General features: G+C 37.6%; 1 protein-coding gene across 7 annotated transcripts in view; it reads left to right on the forward strand.

Annotated features, from left to right (window-relative positions):
- CSNK1G1 (casein kinase 1 gamma 1) overlaps positions 1–19,274 on the forward strand; it is a 144,495-nt gene that overhangs the window by 48,289 nt on the left and 76,932 nt on the right. For all 7 annotated transcript variants that reach the window (XR_002830411.1, XM_023757832.1, XM_023757834.1 and 4 more), the window contains exons 2-4: positions 1,885–2,287; positions 9,226–9,266; positions 18,453–18,522. Coding sequence is in view for 6 of the 7 variants with exons in the window: in XM_023757832.1 (XP_023613600.1) it covers positions 2,107–2,287; positions 9,226–9,266; positions 18,453–18,522 (292 nt within the window). In the remaining variant the exon portion in view is untranslated. The remainder of the gene's footprint in view (positions 1–1,884; positions 2,288–9,225; positions 9,267–18,452; positions 18,523–19,274) is intronic.

The raw sequence follows: 19,274 nt of genomic DNA on the forward strand, positions 1-19,274 counted from the left end.
TTTCATTAACTATGGATTAGACTGTACTAATATCCCATGCATAGGTTAGAAAATTGATATATTTTTTCAATATATTTTTATTGATTTCAGAGAGGAAGGGAGAGGGAGAGATAGAAACATCAGTGATGAGAGAGAATCATTGATTGGCTGCCTCTTGCACTCCCCCTACTGGGGATTGAGCCCACAACCCAGGCATGTGCCCTTGACTGGAATCGAACCCAGGACCCTTTGGTCCACGGGCCAATGCTCTATCTACTGCTAGGGCAGAAAGTTGGTATCTTAAATGTGAGTTTTTGCCATATTTGTGGGAAATAAAGTTATTGTTCTGATCTACAAGCAGGTGTTACAATTATCCTTTTCCCAGCTGAAGGCAGTTTTTGGCTTTCTGCAGGTTTCTAACCTTGAATGCTCTGTTTTTCTAATGTATACATGCAAGTGTACAAGGAAAATGAGAGCTGTGGGTGATTACTTCACATAATGTTAAAGTCTCAGTGCAATGGAGAAAATTAATGACAAGCATTATAAAAATAAACTCCATTTGTTAGAAAAACAGTGAACACAAATAAAATAGGAAGAGCAACAGACAAGGTAGTACAGTTTTCCAAATTTTATAAATGAGACTATTATGTGAGTGATAATTAATGAAAATTTGGGAGATAGTTGAATGCTCAAAATTGTTTGGATAGGCTGACATACTTTTTCTGTCTTCAAAAATTTTTTAGTATAAGGGAAGAAAGTATAGCCTGACAGTTTCTCATAGAGACACACTCCTACCAGTTAAGATGGGATTATCTACATAAGACATTGTAAATTGTATTTCCACTTTACTAATATTATGTGAGGAACTTTGGGTAAACAAAGATAATTGGAGAATATTAGATACAATTGAAAATATGAAAAAGAATGAGGAAAAATATAAATTCATAATTTTACTCATGTAGGATATGCAGTAATGCTGACCTCGTCTCATCACCCTGATCTTTTTACCTTAATTTGTTTTATTGCATACATAATCATGCAGCTCTTTTCTTCCTTAAAGTTTTAAGGAAAATATTTAATGAAAGTGAAACATAACTGTGTTTAGTGGTAAGAATATATATTTTTTTGTTAAGGATATTCACTTGGATTATAAAAAATAGCATCAAAATTATCTCATTGTATACTTTTGTTTTGGGCTCGGTCCTGATTTGGGACACTGGAGAACTCCCACAGGAATGAGGTTGGTTTAAGACTTTGTTTCTCAGCTTTATTTTCACTTTGGATTTGTGCACAGGATTAGTTTCAGGTACTTTTTCTTTGTATACTCGGTGCACAGTGAAACTAGACCAAAAGTTGAGCTTTCCAAAGTTTTAGTCTAGGACTGCTTAGTACTACTAGGGTTTTGAAAAGTCCTTTATAGAAGAAGTCTCTGTCATTCAGTAACTTGTCTTGGATTGTGTGATTGCTGTCAGTGTTTGATAAATGGTGGGGTTGGAGGAGGGGGAGAGTGAGTAACCTCATTTCTGATAGATTCTGTCCAAAGTAAAAGGAAGAGCTTTTGTCCTCAGTTTATTTAACTAGATTTAACGCTACCATATCTGTCTGTTACCTAGTGATAAAAAAGCCAACAAATAATTTTCTTTTGGGCCATATGTATAGTATTAGAAGAGAGCCTTTTATATTAAAGGCTTGTGTGTTCCCTTAGCTGCCATGGTGAACAGCCTACTGAGCTTATGTTACCTGATGAATAACTAGTCCAGATGGCTAAACTGTTGGAAGATATAAAACCAAAGCCAGTTACAGGAAACTATCCACTTTGCTCATTTGGGGGTAAGATCCATTGTGGTAACTTTCTCAATTTGTTTTAAAATTTAATTTTTAACTGTTTTCTTGATTTTTACCTAGGTTACAAAATATCCGTCTATGCTTGAGACCTACAGACTACATGTCCTACAAGAACGATCCAATGGTTTTTCATCCCTTGAAGATACATTAGAAGCATAAATATGGTGCCAAAAGAACTTTCTACCCTTCTCTGACTACGGTTCATTTGGACATACTTTTGTATTGAAAAGAGGTATACAGCCTGAGGCTATTCATTGTGGAGAGACTCTGTCGGGTAGGATAATGGACCATCCTAGTAGGGAGAAGGATGAAAGACAACGGACCACTAAACCCATGGCACAAAGGAGTACACACTGTTCCCGACCGACTGGCTCCTCAACATCCTCTGGGGTTCTTATGGTGGGACCCAACTTCAGGGTTGGCAAGAAGATAGGGTGTGGGAACTTCGGAGAGCTCAGATTAGGTAAGAACTTGATTATATCCGTGACTTCCACTAACTACAGCAGTAGCTATAATAGGCAGTGGTGTGTTTCACAGCAAGTGGTTTATAATTTTATGAGAAATTCTCTTAATTAAGAATTCTCTTAAGAACTAAAGAATTTGTGAATGAGATAGTCATTATCAGTTATAATTGTTATGCAAGGTTCATGTCTATGTGTATAGGCTTTTAAATTTTCCACCAATATTTTGGTGTAGGGAGATCTGCATACAGATAACAATAAAATGAAGATTCTGATTTAGTTGGCCTAAAAGTTAGAGCCCTAAATGCTGTCTTTCTAAAGACTTCCAGGTACTCTAGATGGTGCTGGCCCTGGAACCCCACACCTTGAGAAGGGAGTAAGGTCTTGTTTTAATTCAAACCTTGCCCCTGGTAAGGCAATAATTCCCAAATTTAATCTGCAAGGATATATTCATCCTGTTTAGAGAGGCTTCCAACTGATACTGCGTTTGCATTTCTTCCTGGAAGTCCCAGCATCAGGATTGGGCTAAAATTTCAGGGAGAAATTACGCAAATGTTTTTTTCCCAACCAAGGAAATTGATTTTTTTTTAAAAAAACACCTCACATGAGGATATGTTTTTCATTGATTTTAAGGGAGGGAGACACATCAATGTGAGATAGAAACATCGATAGGTTGCCTCATGCATGTGTCCCAGTTGGGGATCGAACCTGTAATCGGGTATGTGCCCTAACCTGAAATCAAACCAGTCACCCTTCAGTGCATGGGGCGACACTTTAACCACTGAGCAACACTGGCCAGGGTATGTGGAAATGGATTTTTTAATTTAAAGTATAAATTTATGAGTGAGATGATGAATAATGACAAAATCAACCAGTTTGAAGTTGTGAAATTGGGAAGAGGGTATATTGGCTGTTTATTTATAATTCACCTCCTAGGTGAATGAAGAAGAGAAAATGAAAGATCTTATAAATGTATGAAGGTGGACATCAGCTTCAAGAATGAAGAGGTCCCCTTTTAGGCTAAAGTGTTTTCCTTTTCTTCATAAACATTGAGGCTATGATTATTATGAAGATTCCTTATAGGAGACTTTGGCTCTTGGGGGAATGGGAGTATAGGGTATTGCTTATTACCTCTGCTGCTTCTAATGATTCTGCAAAAGAAGATGGAAAAAGTCTTACCTTTGATCCTCCATCGAGAGATTCAGGGAAACATCATTGCACTAGCCAGAGATCACTGGCTGCAAAATTGATCACTGGAGCTGAGAATGAATTTATTGTTATTGGTAGAAGGTAGGATAATGAAAGGCTCTTCACATTTAGTGGTATTCATGTTCAGGTTAGCAAAGCCAGCAGATGCTTCTGAGAATAGGAGTAATGTGTCCAATTTCATACTGAGTTCCTAGCAACTACTGAATTGCTTTAGCAACTAGTTTAATGAACATTCATTTACATAATGGATTGACTTTGCTCCAGCATCACAGTAGTATTTGAATTAAATGAATTATGACATAGATATCCACAAAATTACTGCTGAGAGGCAGTTTATAATGCATATAAATCCATGAACAGTCAAACCTTGTTTCTCCAACGTCTCTTATCTCAAACAATTCGCTTCTCCACCTGACAACCCTTTCATGCTGATACCTGTCACACATCTCTCAGGTGACAGAGGAGAAAATGTGAGTCAGTTTACCGCTATTAACATTTCAGGATATTGTGCTGTGAATATTTTCATGTATTTTTTGCTTTTGTTACTGCTTATTATTATTAAATTTTCATTTTTAAATGTACATTTTATTTCCTTTTTGTTAAATTTTCATTTACATTTTATGTTCTTTTTGTTTTTAAAGTTTATTAGAAAAACAGTACATTAGACATGTACTGTATCTAAGAAAGGTTAAAACAGGAAATAATTTGGGTGTCTGGAACAAATTAATTCACTTTACATTATTCCTAATAGGAAAAAATGATTTGGTTTTCAAACAAATCACTTCTCGAACAGCCTTTGGAATGAATTAAGTTCAAGAACCGAGGTTCCATTGTTCTAATACATGCAACAAAACAGATGAATCACAGAAGTAATGTTAAGCAAAAGAAGGCAGACACAAAAGAGAGGTTTATTATATAATTACATTCAGAGATATTTAAAATAGGCCAAACTAATTTCTTGCGATTACAATCAAAATAGATTATTTTGGGTGGCGATAGATGAGGGTTATTGATTGTGAAGAGGCACAAGAAAACTTACTAGCGTGCTCAAAATGTTCTCTCCCAAGGTAGTTACATGGTCATGTGTATGGATATGTAAAAATACACTGAGCTGTGTGCTTTGTGCACTTTACTTCATGTTAGTTACACCTCAATAAAAAAGAAAAATAAGTGTTAAAAATTATTTAAAGGCATATCATTTGTACAAGAGGATTAAAGTTTGATTTTAAGAGTATGTGTCAGTGATCCTTATACAGCTTTTCACCTGTTCCTCAGGAGCAGCTGCTTCCTAATCATTGAAAGGTCCCGGATTCGATTCCGGTCAAGGGTACGTGCCTTGGTTGCAGGCTCGATCCCCAGCCCTGGTCGGGGTGTGTGCGGGAGGCAACCATTCGGTGTGTCTCTGTCACACCGATGTTTCTCTCTTGTCTCTCCCCCTCCCACTCTCTCTAAAAATCAATGGAAAAAATATTCTCAGGTGAGGATTTAAAAAAAAAAAAAAGGCTTCTTGATTTAACTACTAATTGCCTCAACTTCTTTGGTTGGATTTTACTTTTTATAAGTTCTAGGTAGTAACTTATAAATGTACTACTTTCACTTTAGTTAGCTAGAGATCTAACTAAAACTGAGAACCCGAGGCTGTATGTCCCTTTATTGGTGTGACTGAGAACTGAGACGCTGGTTCTTTGAAATAGTGCTGTGTCTGATGAAGCTTACGGTAAATGTTGTCTCTGTAGGTGACTTACTGAAACAGGAAGTCATGAGTAGTGGTTTTATGGGCAGTATCACATCCAGGACTGCTGTTTCAAATGGGCTGAGTTTAGGTGTAAACTCAGTTTTTGTAAGTTCCAAAAACTACTATGTAATGCAGGGTGTTTTTTTGTTGTTTTTTTTTAACAACACTAAAAGAACCCATACCCAAGAAGGGAGCTTTGGGAAGCATTGTGGATTTTGTGCAACAGATGCTAAAAGTTTTGGGATTGTGCCATCTCATCAATGGTACTTTTTACCTGTTAAACTGCCTGCCTCTCTCACATATATATCAGATACATCAATATTTAGCTGAAGCAGTCATTCATTTTAAATGGGCAGAATTTTAACTGTATGTAATTAAGTTCTTCCAGAGCAAATGTTTGAGTACTCTCTCAGGATAGTGGTTGAGTGATTGTCTAGCTTTCCACATGTGGCAGCATTTTGTGTTGTCCTGTTCAGTCTAAATGATGTTCTCTAACAAAGGAATTTATTAGAGTAATGCATAGCTCAAGAGAATTATCCAGTCACCTCCAGTGCCTCTTAGGTGTAAGGATAATTGCTTTGTCAGAGGGTGACATGAGTTCAGTTCTTCGATGCCCTCAGAGAAAAAAAGCAAACGTAAGCAAGCTAGCAATTTGTGATATATCAGCCATCATGTTTGGTGTTACAGAGGCTGTTTCATTTATTATATTTCTGTGAGTATATTCTTTTATATAGATATGAAAATTGAAGATGAGGGGCATTTCAAAATTAGTCTATTATTTTTAGATTTCATGAGAACTTGGAGGAAGGCATCCTGGTGGAGTGGAATGACTATTGCCTACTCTCTTGGTTCTCTTTCTGTTCTCTACTGATTGAACATAATTTTTGACCCTTCTCTTTTCCTTATCCCTCATGATTACATGTGGTTAGATTTTTCTTCAAAATGCCTTCTGGCCAGGTAGCTCAGTTGGTTAGAGCATTGTCCCAATATGCCAAGGTTGCAGGTTCGATCCCCAGTCAGGGCACATACAAGAAGCAACCAGTGCATGCATAAATAAGTGGAACAACAAAATGCCTTGATTATAAATCCTGTTTTTAAGTCATTCTCTTTCAGAAAGTATTGCCTCATACCTACAATAATAAAAGTAATAAAAATTAGACTTATCTATCACCTTGTAGTTTACAAAGTACTTTCATATAATTTTCATGTAATTTTCATAATCACACTGTATATGGTAGATACCATTTAAATGTTCTGCTATAAAAACTTCCTATTTATTTTACTTGTAGGTATTCTCTCTTACACACTGGGGCCAGATGAGTACTTTAAAAATACAGCTTTCACCATTATGCTTTTCCTCTTAGCTAATGAGATCTTTGGTGGTTTCAAAGCATGTTGAATAATAAAATCAAAAGTCCTATATTTGCATTTAGAATTATCCATAATTTGATAACCAGCCTTCTTTTTTTATTGTCCTGGAACTTTCTCAGAAGAACCTTCTTTGTATATCAAGTCAGATTGGTTCGCTTCAGCAAACATCTGTTACCTCTTATATATCAGATACTATCTTATTGCTAGGGATAAAAAGATTAGTTGAACATTCTTCTTGTCCTTTGGAAATTTGTGTCTAATGGAGGTAAAAAGATATATGCATAGCTAATTGTAATATATGTGGAAGTTTATGGAACTGGGTGCTGCCTCAGTTCTTTATAAAGTATATTTAGAAAAGGGATATTTTAAAGGAATCCCCCCAAAATGGGAGAGTAGATAAAAACAGATGAGAAATGTTAACAAAATTTTGGAAGCTGGAAAGCAGATAGCTAAGTGGTAGCTGATTTAGCAGTCCAGAGAAAGCTGAATGATTGAAAGGGTAGGCCAGTTTGTAACATAAAATACACCGGATAGGCTCAAGAATTGGAGACACTAGGAACTTCAGAAAGTTAGGATGCAAAAGGAGCCAAAAATAGGAAGCCTAGTTGCAGGTCTATATGTGAAGCTGTTGGATAACTAAACCTCTTCCTTCCTGGCATCACCTCCCCCTGCAGCTTCCCTTTCCCATCCTCACGGGAGATGGAAGGTTTACACTGTTGAAGGTGAACTACACTGAAAACTGGCCTTGGCTGAACCTGGGGAAAATGAGAAAAAGTTACCCACTGATTAGTGAGAAACCCCCTCCCCCCCAGACTCTGGAAGAAACAAATCCAAAGTGCTTGGGATTTCTTTGAACACTTTTTCTTCAAAAGAAATATGTGCATAATTTCTCTAATATAGTTGTTTTATTGTGACCAAACCATTTTCAGCCTATACCATCTACTTTCTCATTTTTTGTTAGATTGCTCATGTAGTTTCTTCTCCTGAGATGCCTTTCTACCTTCTTCAACTTAAAATCCTTCTAATTTTTTTACTCTTGGGAGAGGTGGCTAGAAGGAACTGCCTGGGACTCTAGCAGCCCTTTTCTCACTCAGCCACAATCTCCGCTGTGTTTTTTGTTTGTTTCGTTTTGTTTGTTTTGTATGTGTGTTTATTGATTTGAGAAAGAAACATCGATTTGTTGTTCCATTTAGTTGTGTATTCATTGATTGTTTCCTGTATGTGCCCTGACTGGATATCGAACCCACAACCTGGGAATATGGGGACATTACTCTAACCAACTCAGCTACCCAGCCAAGGCTAATCTCTGCTGGTTTTTACAGCCAGAAGTTATAGGGACTTTTCTTCCTGGCATTGGAACCCTGGGTTGGGACCCCTCCCTCCTCAGCAGTGACTTCCACAGTTGAGATATTTATCCTGATTTTTATCTGCCACATGTTTGTGTGGTATACCAACCCATTCCATGTCTTCGCCCTTCCTACCAGTCTAGATGTGGCTTCTTTATATCCTTAGTTGTAGGGCTTCCACTCAGCTAGATTTCAAGTGGTTTTGAGTGATGGTTGCTCTGTAGGTTAGTTATAATTTTGATGTCTATACAAGTAACTTTTAATCAGTTAAGGTTTGGGGTGTCTGAGATGTGTAGAGCATGGTCTTAAGCACCATAGGACATTGATAGAACTCTTAGGTAAAATCTCTACTCCTCAAGATATTTGTAGTCTAGCTGACTAAGGTAGTACAAATATATAAGAAACAACATAAAGTCCAGTGCAGTGACTATATATTGTATACCGAACACTAGGGAGGAATTGAAGCCTTCAAGAATCAATGGGGTTAGGGAGGTGAAGGTAGCTAAGTACCCAGCATGTAATATGGACTCATTCAGTGATAGTTTTTGCTCTTATCCTCATCCTCACTGCCAAATTCCTATTCTAAATGTTTAGGAGAATATTGATTTTATTTATACAAGTAGAGAGCTTGAGAGGAAAAATTGTTATTATTTCAGGAAGAACTTTGAGATGTTTAAATGTTGTTAGAGAGCTGTTTCCTGCACATAGTGAAAGATACAGATCTAGAGTTTCTAGTGAAGGGTCAAAACAGCTTTGAGAATCATTTCCTTATATACAGTAGATAAGTTTTCCAAAAGGTGATTGGGACAATAGTTGGTTTTATTTCACACAGTTCTTTATACCAACTAATATTGACACTAAATACCATGATAAAAAATATAAAATCCCCATTTGTCAGTGAGTTGGAAAAATGAGGGTGTGTGTTTATTGTGCCAAGAGTTAAAATCTCTGTGTCTTTGAAATTCTGGATTTTTTTTTCTTGCTTAATCTCATGGTTTAATAGTTAGGGAATATTTAAAAATAAAATGTGCATATGTGAGAGAGATAGATAGATTTTAAAAATATTCTTATGTCTAAATTTTCAAATTCTCAAGCTGTTTTTTGTTCTTGTCTTGCTGGGTCTTACCATCTTTATTTAGCATTTCAGTTATAAATCATGTTTTATATATGTGAACAGCTTTGGGAATGTGACCTTTCTCATGACCCTGTAAGCTATGATTTTGCTTTGTATTTCCCGGAATAAGTGTCACTAAAACATACATTTTGTTTTTTTTCCTAGGTAAAAACCTCTACACCAATGAATATGTAGCTATCAAACTGGTGAGTAGAATCTATATTTGTACTAAGTGTATTTTGGTGCTCTCACCCTCACATATATTTTTTTACAGGAAATAATTGTGAGCATTTACAAAAATACTGTTCTTTTTCTCTTACATATGATCCCATAAAGTCATTTTCCTTCAACTATGTATAGTGTTACAGCATGAATTACTGTATACTATATAATATTAAATGATACTTACTATAGTTTAGCCATGATGAATCAAAAATAGTTAATAAAAAATTGCTGGAAGAAAAAAAATCATTGCAAAACTAGTAATTTTTGTGAACTTTATACCTTTCACAGTGCTACTTAAAAGATAAAATCATTTCCCCTGGCCAGTGTTACTCACTTGGTTGAGCATTGTCCCAGGCACTGCAAGTTCACTAGTTCAGTTCCTAGTCAGGGCACATGCCCAGGTTGTGGGTTTGATCCCTAGTTGGGGTATGTTCAGGAGGCAATCAATCAATGTTTCTCTTACATCAGTGTTTCTCTCTTCCTCCTTCCCTCACTTTCCCTTCCGCTCTCTTTCTAAAATCAATGACAACATATTTTTTAAAAAGATAAATTCATTTGAAAATTTGTCATTTTTGTGACTGATTCCTTTTTAAAATGTAAGGTATTTATTAATATACTTAGTACAGAAATAAATTTGATCATCTAATCATTGTCTTCAAAAGCTGCCAAACATGAAAAGCACATCCTGTGGTCAAATTTGAAGCAAAGAGAGGAGAACCAAGATGGTGGCATAGGTAAATGCAGATACTGCCTCCCACAACCACATCAAAATTATAACTAAAATACAGAACAACCATCATTCAAAACCACCTGAAATCTGGCTGAATGGAAGTGCTACAACTAGAGAAGTAAAGAAGAAAGCACATTGAGACTGGTAGGAGGGGCAGAGGTTCTGAAATGTGCTGGTTAGACACCCATGTGTGGCATTTTTTAAATTGGGAGGGATATCTTAGCTGCAGAGGCCTCCCGTGAGGAGCAGGGGGTCCCATACCAGACGCCCAGCTCAGGGTTCCAGAGTTGAGAAGAGGAGCCCCCATAACTTCAGGCTATAAAAACCAGCAGTTATTGTGGCTGAGGGACACGGAGGCTGCTGTAGACCCAGGCAGTTCCTCTTAAAGGGCCGGCAAATGAACTTACATGGACCCACTCCCTCTGAGCTCCAGCTTTGGGTCAGCAGCTTGGGGGATCCAGGAATATAGGGAGACACATGGGGAGGAACTGCATTATCTGGCATCAGAGTAAGAACTCAGGGACAGCTTTCTCCCAGACAAGGGTGCTTCTCCTTCTGGCATCCCCACAATGCTAATGTTGGTACATTTAAAGTTGTCCCAGAGGCTCCTTACACTATCTTCATATTTTTTTATTCGTTTTTCTTTCTGCTCTGCTGATCAGCTGTTTTTTGCTTCCTCATATTCAAAATCGTTGATTTGGTTCTCAGAATCCTCTCCTCTACTATTGAATCCCTATAAATTATTCTTTATTTCAGTTAGTGTATGCTTAATTTCTGACTGGTCCTTTTTTCATGTCTTTAAAATTCTCATTGAGATCCTTGAAAGTCTCACTAACTCCCCTGAAGCTCTCATTAAGACCCTTGAGCATCCTTATAACCATTGTTTTGAACTCTACATCTAATAGTTTGCTTGCTTCCATTTCACTTTGTGTTTTTCTGGAGATTTCTTCTGTTCTTTCATTTGTGATATGTTTCTTGTCCCCACATTTTGGCTGCTTCCTTGTGCTTGTTTCTATGTATTAGGTAGAGCTGCTATGTCTCCTGGAACTGGTAGAGTGGCCTTGTGTTGTAGGTGTACTGTAGGGCACAGTGGCTCAGCCTCCCCAGTCACCCGAGTTGGGCACTCTAGGTGCGCCCCTGTGTGGGCTGTGTGCACAGTCTTGTTATAGTTGAGCCTTGATTGCTATTGGCATCACTGGAAGGAGCTGACCTCCAACCAAATGGCTGTGAGGACCAGCTTGGACTATAGTGGAAGAGTTGCTTTACAGAAGAGACCCCTGTGGAGGACTTGCTTCAGTGGGGCTCTGGTGCTCACTGAGTCTGCCCCTTGAGTGTATGGCTCATGGATATGTAGAGTTCTAATATGGTATGGTCTGAAGCTGTCCATCAGGTGCCTGGCTCTGAGGCCACACGTCAGGAGCTACAGAGGGATCTGCAGGTGGCTGTTACTTGTGTTGAGCTTAGAAGTGCTCAGGCACGGCCAAGCTGTGAAGCAAGGCAGGCTGTTGCTAGTACCAGGTCTTGCTGATGCCAGCTGCTTGCTGTTTGAGAGATTTTAGGAAAGTCTGAAGTCTGAGCCAGGACAGGCCATACAAATGGGAAAGCTGCTGCAAACAGCTTGGGTGAGGCTGCAAATTGAATGGGGCTGGGTCTTAGGGAATCACCAGGGTGGAACAAACAGTGTGAGTCAGGCTGATGGAAATTCATATATGGCTGTCAGCTCTGCAACGGGGGAGGTCTCAGCATAAGAACAATGACCCCATGAAAACACCCATGTCTGGGAGAAAGCTGTCCCTGAGTTCTTACTCTGATGCCAGATAATGCAGTTCCTCCCCATGTGTCTCCCTATATTCCTGGATCCCCCAAGCTGCTGACCCAAAGCTGGAGCTCAGAGGGAGTGGGTCCATGTAAGTTCATTTGCCGGCCCTTTAAGAGGAACTGCCTGGGTCTACAGCAGCCTCCGTGTCCCTCAGCCACAATAACTGCTGGTTTTTATAGCCTGAAGTTATGGGGGCTCCTCTTCTCAACTCTGGAACCCTGAGCTGGGCGTCTGGTATGGGACCCCCTGCTCCTCACGGGAGGCCTCTGCAGCTAAGATATCCCTCCCAATTTAAAAAAATGCCACACATGGGTGTCTAACCAGCACATTTCAGAACCTCTGCCCCTCCTACCAGTCTCAATGTGCTTTCTTCTTTACTTCTCTAGTTGTAGCACTTCCATTCAGCCAGATTTCAGGTGGTTTTGAATGATGGTTGTTCTGTATTTTAGTTATAATTTTGATGTGGTTGTGGGAGGCAGTATCTGCATTTACCTATGCCACCATCTTGGTTCTCCTCTCTTTGCTTCAAATTTGACCACATGATGTGCTTTTCATGTTTGGCAGCTTTTGAAGACAATGATTAGATGATCAAATTTATTTCTGTACTAAGTATATTAATAAATACCTTACATTTTAAAAATGAATCAGTCACAAAAATGATAAATTTTCAAATGAATTTATCTTTTTAAAAAATATGTTGTCATTGATTTTAGAGAGAGCGGAAGGGAAAGCGAGGGAAGGAGGGAGAGCAAGATATTGAAAACCTATTTGAGGAAATAATGACAGAAAACTTCCTCTACCTGTTGAAAGAAATAGACTTACAAGTCCAAGTAATGCAGAGAGTCAAACAAGAGGAATCCAAGAGGGCCCACACCAAGACACATCATAATTAAAATGCCAAGGGCAAAAGACAAAGAGAGAATCTTAAAAGCGTCAAGAGTAAAGCAGTTCATTACAAGGGAGCACCCATAGGACTGTCAGCTGATTTCTCAACAGAAACTTTGCAGGCCAGAAGAGAGTGGCAAGACATATTCAAAGTGATGATTAACAAGGACCTATAACCAAGATTACTTTATCCAGCAAAGCTATCATTTAGAATTGAAGGTCAGATAAAGAGCTTCACAGACAAGAAAAAGCTAAAGGAGTTCATCACCACCAAACCAGTATTAGTGGAAATGCTGAATGGTATTCTTTAAGCAGAGGAAGAGGAGGAAGGAGAAGGAGGAAGAAGAGGAGGAGGAGAGGGGAGAAAAAGGAAGAAGGAGGAAGGAAAAATGGGAAGAAGATAAAAAATATGTACAATAAGATGGCAATAAATACATATCTATCGACACTTGAATCTAAAAATCAAACGAACAAGGAATCTAATAAACAAAATAAACTAGAAAAAATGGAATAGAAAAAAATAGAATAGAACCAGAGGCATGAAAACATAGAACAGGTGATGACTCTCAGAGGGAAGGGGGTAGGAGTGTTGGGAAGAGATCAACCAATGAACTTATATGCAAATATTACCTATGGACACAGATATTAAGGTGGTGAAGACTTGGAGCGGGGTAGGAACTGGGTGGAGGGGGGCAACAGGGGAGATATCTGTAATACTCTGAACAATAAAGATTTTTTTAAAGATATGCCAAAAAAAAAAGAAATTTGAAGCAAAGAGTTTAATTCGTTTTGTCAGTCTAATCTTATGAATAACTAATCTTTGCAAATAGCATCCTGTTAAAAAAGAATAATTATGTGATTTTAAGGATTAATAATTTTAGAACAAACAATTCTTTATCTTATATTTAAAGCTGATACAAAACCATTTCTAGCTTATATGAAATGTTTCATATGACTAGTTTCTATGAAACTTGCATAAATGTTTCTCTGCTTACTAAATCCTAGTAAGTTTCCCAGGATTTTTAGGTAGTTTGGGGCTTTTTTAGTTGGAAGGCAGAGGAGTTAATGATTGAAGGACATATCTTGTGACAGTTGAATGCTGTTCTTTTCTAATGAATTGCACTTACTACATCCACATCTGCTCTATGATTGGTCCATCTAGATTTCTCCTTCCAGAATCATGCTTGTCAACCTATTTAGATAAACTTGAATAACGTATTGTTGACATGACTGATAATTGCATTTTATTTTTAAATTTCATTAATTTTTTAGGCTATTTTTATGGCAGAGTTAAAGCTGAAAATAGACTTAATGTTATCTAGTATAGTGTGTCTTAGTACTTCATTTCTCTTTCAAATCTTAAAGGCTTTTTAGAGGATAATAATCTTTTCTATAGGCCTCCTCTCTTGCTGTTGATCTGTATTCTTCATGAGAGATATAAGGCCCATAATTGAGCTCTTTTCATTGTAACAGCAAAATTGGCCTTAAGTGTTACAGTTCTATAAGGTAGCCGTCTGCTGTTGGTTTAGGATTTCAGACAGGTATGTGTGTTCCAGAATAACCGTGATTCTGGCAAATAGCCTGCCCTCATTGGAAATGTAATCAGTACCTGGCACAGAAATACAAGGAAGTCCTGCTGGAACTGTTACAGTTCTACTTTGTTTGGATCTTCATTGTGGGCTCTTGTTTCTTGGATATCTAGGAACCTTTTAAAAAAAACCATATATAGCCTAGATGGTGTGGCTTGTGTTGTGCAGTAGTTAAAGCATCAGCCTGTGCACCAAAGGATCTCGGGTTTGTTCCCCAGTTAAGGGCATGTACCTGGGTTGCAGATTCCATCCCTAGCCCTGTTCAAGGTGCATGCAGGAGGCAACCAATTGATGTGTCTCTCTCATATCAATGTGTCTCTCTTACTCTCTCCCTTTCCCTTCCACTCCCTCTAAAAACCAATGGAGCCCTAGCTGGTTTGGCTCAGCGGATAGAGCGTCAGCCTGCGGACTGAAGGGTCCCAGGTTCGATTCCGGTCAAGGGCATGTACCTGGGTTGCGGGCACATCCCCAGTAGGGGGCGTGCAGGAGGCAGCTGAATCGATGTTTCTATCTCATCGATGTTTCTAACTCTCTACCCCTCTCTCTCCCTTCCTCTCTGTAAAAAATCAATAAAATATATTAAAAAAAAAAACAATGGAAAAAATATCCTCAGGTGAGGATTAATAAAAGAAAGAAAGAAAAGATAGATAAGGTGGACTTTATAAAAACTAAAAATTTATATAATATCAAAAGATTCTGAACAGAGTGAAAAGGCAACCCAGGAAATGGGAGGGAGAAAGTATTTGAAAATCACATATCTGATAAGAAATTGATATCTGGAATTTACCTTTTTTTTTTTATAATATATTTTTTTATTGATTTTTTACAGAGAGGAAGGGAGAGAGATAGAGAGTTAGAAACATCGATGAGAGAGAAACACCGATCAGCCGCCTCCTGCACATCTCCCACTGGGGATGTGCCCGCAACCCAGGCACACGCCCCTGACTGGAATCGAACCCGGGACCCCCCAGTCCGCAGGCCGACGCTCCATCCACTGAGCCAAACCGGTTTCGGCTGGAATTTACCTTTTTAACCATTTTTAAGTGTACAGTTCAGTGGTATTAAGTACATTCACATTGTTGAGCATCCATTCCAGAATTTTTTCATCTTTGTCAACTGAAATCCTCTACCCATTAAACACTAACTCCCCATTTTCCTCTGCCCCCAGCCCCTGGCAACCAAAATTCAACCTTCTGTTTCTATGAATTTGATGACTCTGTAAGTGGGATGATACAGTATTGTCCTTTTGTAACTAGCTTATTTCATTTAGCATAATGTCCTCAAGGTTCATTCCATGTTATAGCATGTGTCAGAATATCCTTGTTATAGCTGAATAATATTCCATCTTATGTGTGAAACAAAATGTACCCACATTTTGTTTACCCATTTAGTTGTTGATAGATATCCAAGTTGCTTCCACCTTTTGACTTTTGGGGATAATGTCAGTATGAATATGGGTGTACAAAAATCAGTTTGAGCCTGTCCAGCGTGACTTAGTGGTTGAGCGTCAAACTACGAACCAGGAGGTCACGGTTCGATTCCCTGTCAGGTCACATGACTGGGTTGCAGACTCACTCCCCAAGTGGGGTGTGTGCAAGAGGCAGCCAATCAATGATTCTCTCATGATTGATGTTTCTGTCTCTCTCTTCCTCTCACTTCCTCTCTGAAATCAATAAAAATATATTTTTTAAAAATCAATTTGAGTCCTGATATTTTTATGTAAATATCCAGAAGTAGGATTGTTGTATCATATGGTAATTCATGTTTAATTTTTTGAGAAATTGCCATACTCTTTTCCATAGTAGCTCTACCATTTTGCAGTATTGCACAAGGATTCCAGTTTCTTCAGATCCTCACCAATACTTGTTTTCTGTGGTTTTGATAATAGCCATCCTAATGAGTATTCAGGTATATCTTTTAGGGTAGTGTTTGATTTTCTTATTACCTAATTGCCTGGTGTACTGTCAATACAGAATAATTAACCAGCCAATTCTTGAACTTTGTTATAGAGCAAAGTGTGATAGTTAGCTACTTTATCTCTGGGGTCTTTAGAAACTCTATTTTTGAAAACTTAATCACCATATTGTTTACATATTTTAATTGCATGTATAATCAAATTTTCTTTGTATAATCTAATTTTCTTAAGTATAAAGCTAAATATACATAAACAATTTTTATGCAGCATTATTCATAATATTGAAAACTGAAAGCAATTCATGTGTGTGTACATACATATATACAGAGGAGTACTATTGCCATTAAAAATAATATACAGCCAAAACCGGTTTGGCTCAGTGGATGGAGCGTCGGCCTGCGGACTGAGGGGTCCCGGGTTCGATTCCGGTCAGGGGCATGTACCTGGGTTGCGGGCACATCCCCAGTGGGGGATGTGCAGGAGGCAGCTGATCGATGTTTCTCTCTCATCGATGTTTCTAACTCTCTATCTCTCTCCCTTCCTCTCTGTAAAAAATCAATAAAGTATATTTTAAAAATATATATATACACAAAAATAAATAAATAATATACAGCTCTGGTTGAGTGTTTCTGTTGGAGCATCATCCCATGCACCAAAGGGTTGTGGGTTCCATCCCCAGTTGGGGAGTGTATGGGAGGCAACCAATCAATGTTTCTCTCTCACATCGATGTTCCCCTCTCTCCTCTCTCTAAAATTAATAAAAGCCCTAGCCCATTTGGCTCAGTTGATAGAGCATCGGCTTGCAGACTGAAGGGTTTTGGGTTCAATTCCGGTCAAAGGCACATACCTTGGTTGCAGGCTCAACCCGGGAGGCAACCCATTGATGTGTCTCTCTCTCTCTGTCTCTCCCCCTTCCTTCCACTCTCTAAAAATTAAAAATCAATGGAAAAATATCCTCGGGTGAGGATTAACCATAAATAAAGAAATTAATGGATAGATAGATAGATAGATAGATAAAATTAATAAAAACATATCCTTGTGGGAGGATTTAAAAAAATAATATACAGTTTTACTTCCTGCCATGAAAAGATGTCATTCTCACATTGTTGAATTTAAAGACACATTTACAACCGAAACCGGTTTGGCTCAGCAGATAGAGCGTCGACCTGCGGACTGAAGGGTCCCGGGTTCGATTCCGGTCAAGGGCATGTACGTTGGTTGCGGGCGCACCCCCAGTAGGAGATGTGCAGGAGGCAGCTGGTCGATGTTTCTCTCTCATGGATGTTTCTAACTCTCTGTCCCTCTCCCTTCCTCTCTGTAAAAAATCAATAAAATATATTTAAAAATTAAAAAAATAAATAAAGACACATTTACAGAACAGCAAATGGAGCATGATCTCACTTATTAAAAAAAATTTTTAGTCTATTTTGTATATATAAGCAAATATTTGGAAGGACATTCACCAAAATGTTAATAGTGCTTCTCTGTAAAGGGATAGGGACTCATTATTTTTAGTTTCTTCCTAATGTTTGTGTTTTTTGAAATTTTCTTCCTGAGCATATATTATTTTCCTAAAAATAATAAAATTTTATTAGCCCAAGTTCATAATAAAACAAGCAGGAAATACATGCCGGTAGTTAATGAAAAGATTTGACATCTGGTTTCCTAGGATAATACATTTCAGGAGAACACTTGATGATGAGGGGGAGCTATCCTTGAATGATGGCTCATACAGAGTATTTTTTATTTAAATATCTATGGAAAGAATTATATGTAATTCAGTTTCATCTTCTCCCTAGCTGTGATTTCAGAGAGAAATTGTGGTAAGAAAATGCTATCATATGTAGATATCATCTCTAAATTATTCAGTGATCTTATAGATGAAAAAGTGAAGAGATAAAGAAGTACAAATTGGTAGTTACAGAATAGTTATCAGGATGTAAAGTACAGCATAGACAATATAGCCCATAATATTATAATAACTATGTATGGTGTCAGATTGGTGTGAGATTTATTGGGATGATCACTTGGTAACTTGTATAATGTTTGATCACTGGGTTGTAATATAATTATGTCAACTATAATTGAAGAATAAAAAATTATTTAAAGTAAAAAAAATAGTTAATAAATAAATAAATATTAAGTGGTCTTAACTCTGGTTTGTGTTGAAAACCTAAGAATAGAAAAATTCCACTTGTCTAAATCTGATATATCTTTTTTGGGTTTCAGGAACCAATAAAATCACGTGCTCCACAGCTTCATTTAGAGTACAGGTTTTATAAACAGCTTGGCAGTACAGGTAAGTGAAGGCTGTTTTCTCTATTTACTAAAATACAGATTACTGGAAGCCCTAAAATATGCACATTTTCTTAACTTTACTCTCATACCAGACACATATCTCCTCTGCTTGCTAGGTAAATAAATAAACATAGGTAGGTAAATAAACATAGTTAAAAAGCTACTTGCTCTTTGGCTCTTGGAGGAGCAGTTGAATTGATTGGGGATCTGTGATGCTATTACTGTACCTGTAAACCAACCTTTGAAAGCTTTCACCCACCTGAAATATACCTGGTATGGAGTTTTGCTTTTTGGCAGTTTACTTATTCTCTTTCCATCTCTTTATGTATACCAACAGAAAAGAAGAGTGGTTGCTAATTTACAAGCTATATTTTACCATATTGAGACTATATGTCCATTTTAAAGACATACTATAAAATACATGTTCTGAAATACCATAACACTATCATTTTATTCATTTTTCCTCATTAATTTGGAAGACCTATCTAAATAATTGTAATAACCTATGTTCTTTGAGGATTTAAAAAATTTAAGATTATAATTTTTTAAACATGCCTAAAAGCTCTAATTTTTAAAATACCTTCCTGGTTTCCAGAAAAGTATCTTGACTTAGCAAATGTTACCAACCTTAAGGAGGTTGTACCTATAGGATACTTCTCACAGAAGATTAAATCCTTCAGTGCTGGGATTCAGCATTGCTTGATATTAGTAGACATTCCTTTGCTTTGTGCTTTCCTCAGTGTGACAGTTTTA

Source organism: Myotis lucifugus, unplaced genomic scaffold (genome assembly GCF_000147115.1).
Source record: "Myotis lucifugus unplaced genomic scaffold, Myoluc2.0 scaffold_115, whole genome shotgun sequence".
In the NCBI taxonomy this organism is placed as follows: Eukaryota; Metazoa; Chordata; class Mammalia; order Chiroptera; family Vespertilionidae; genus Myotis; species Myotis lucifugus.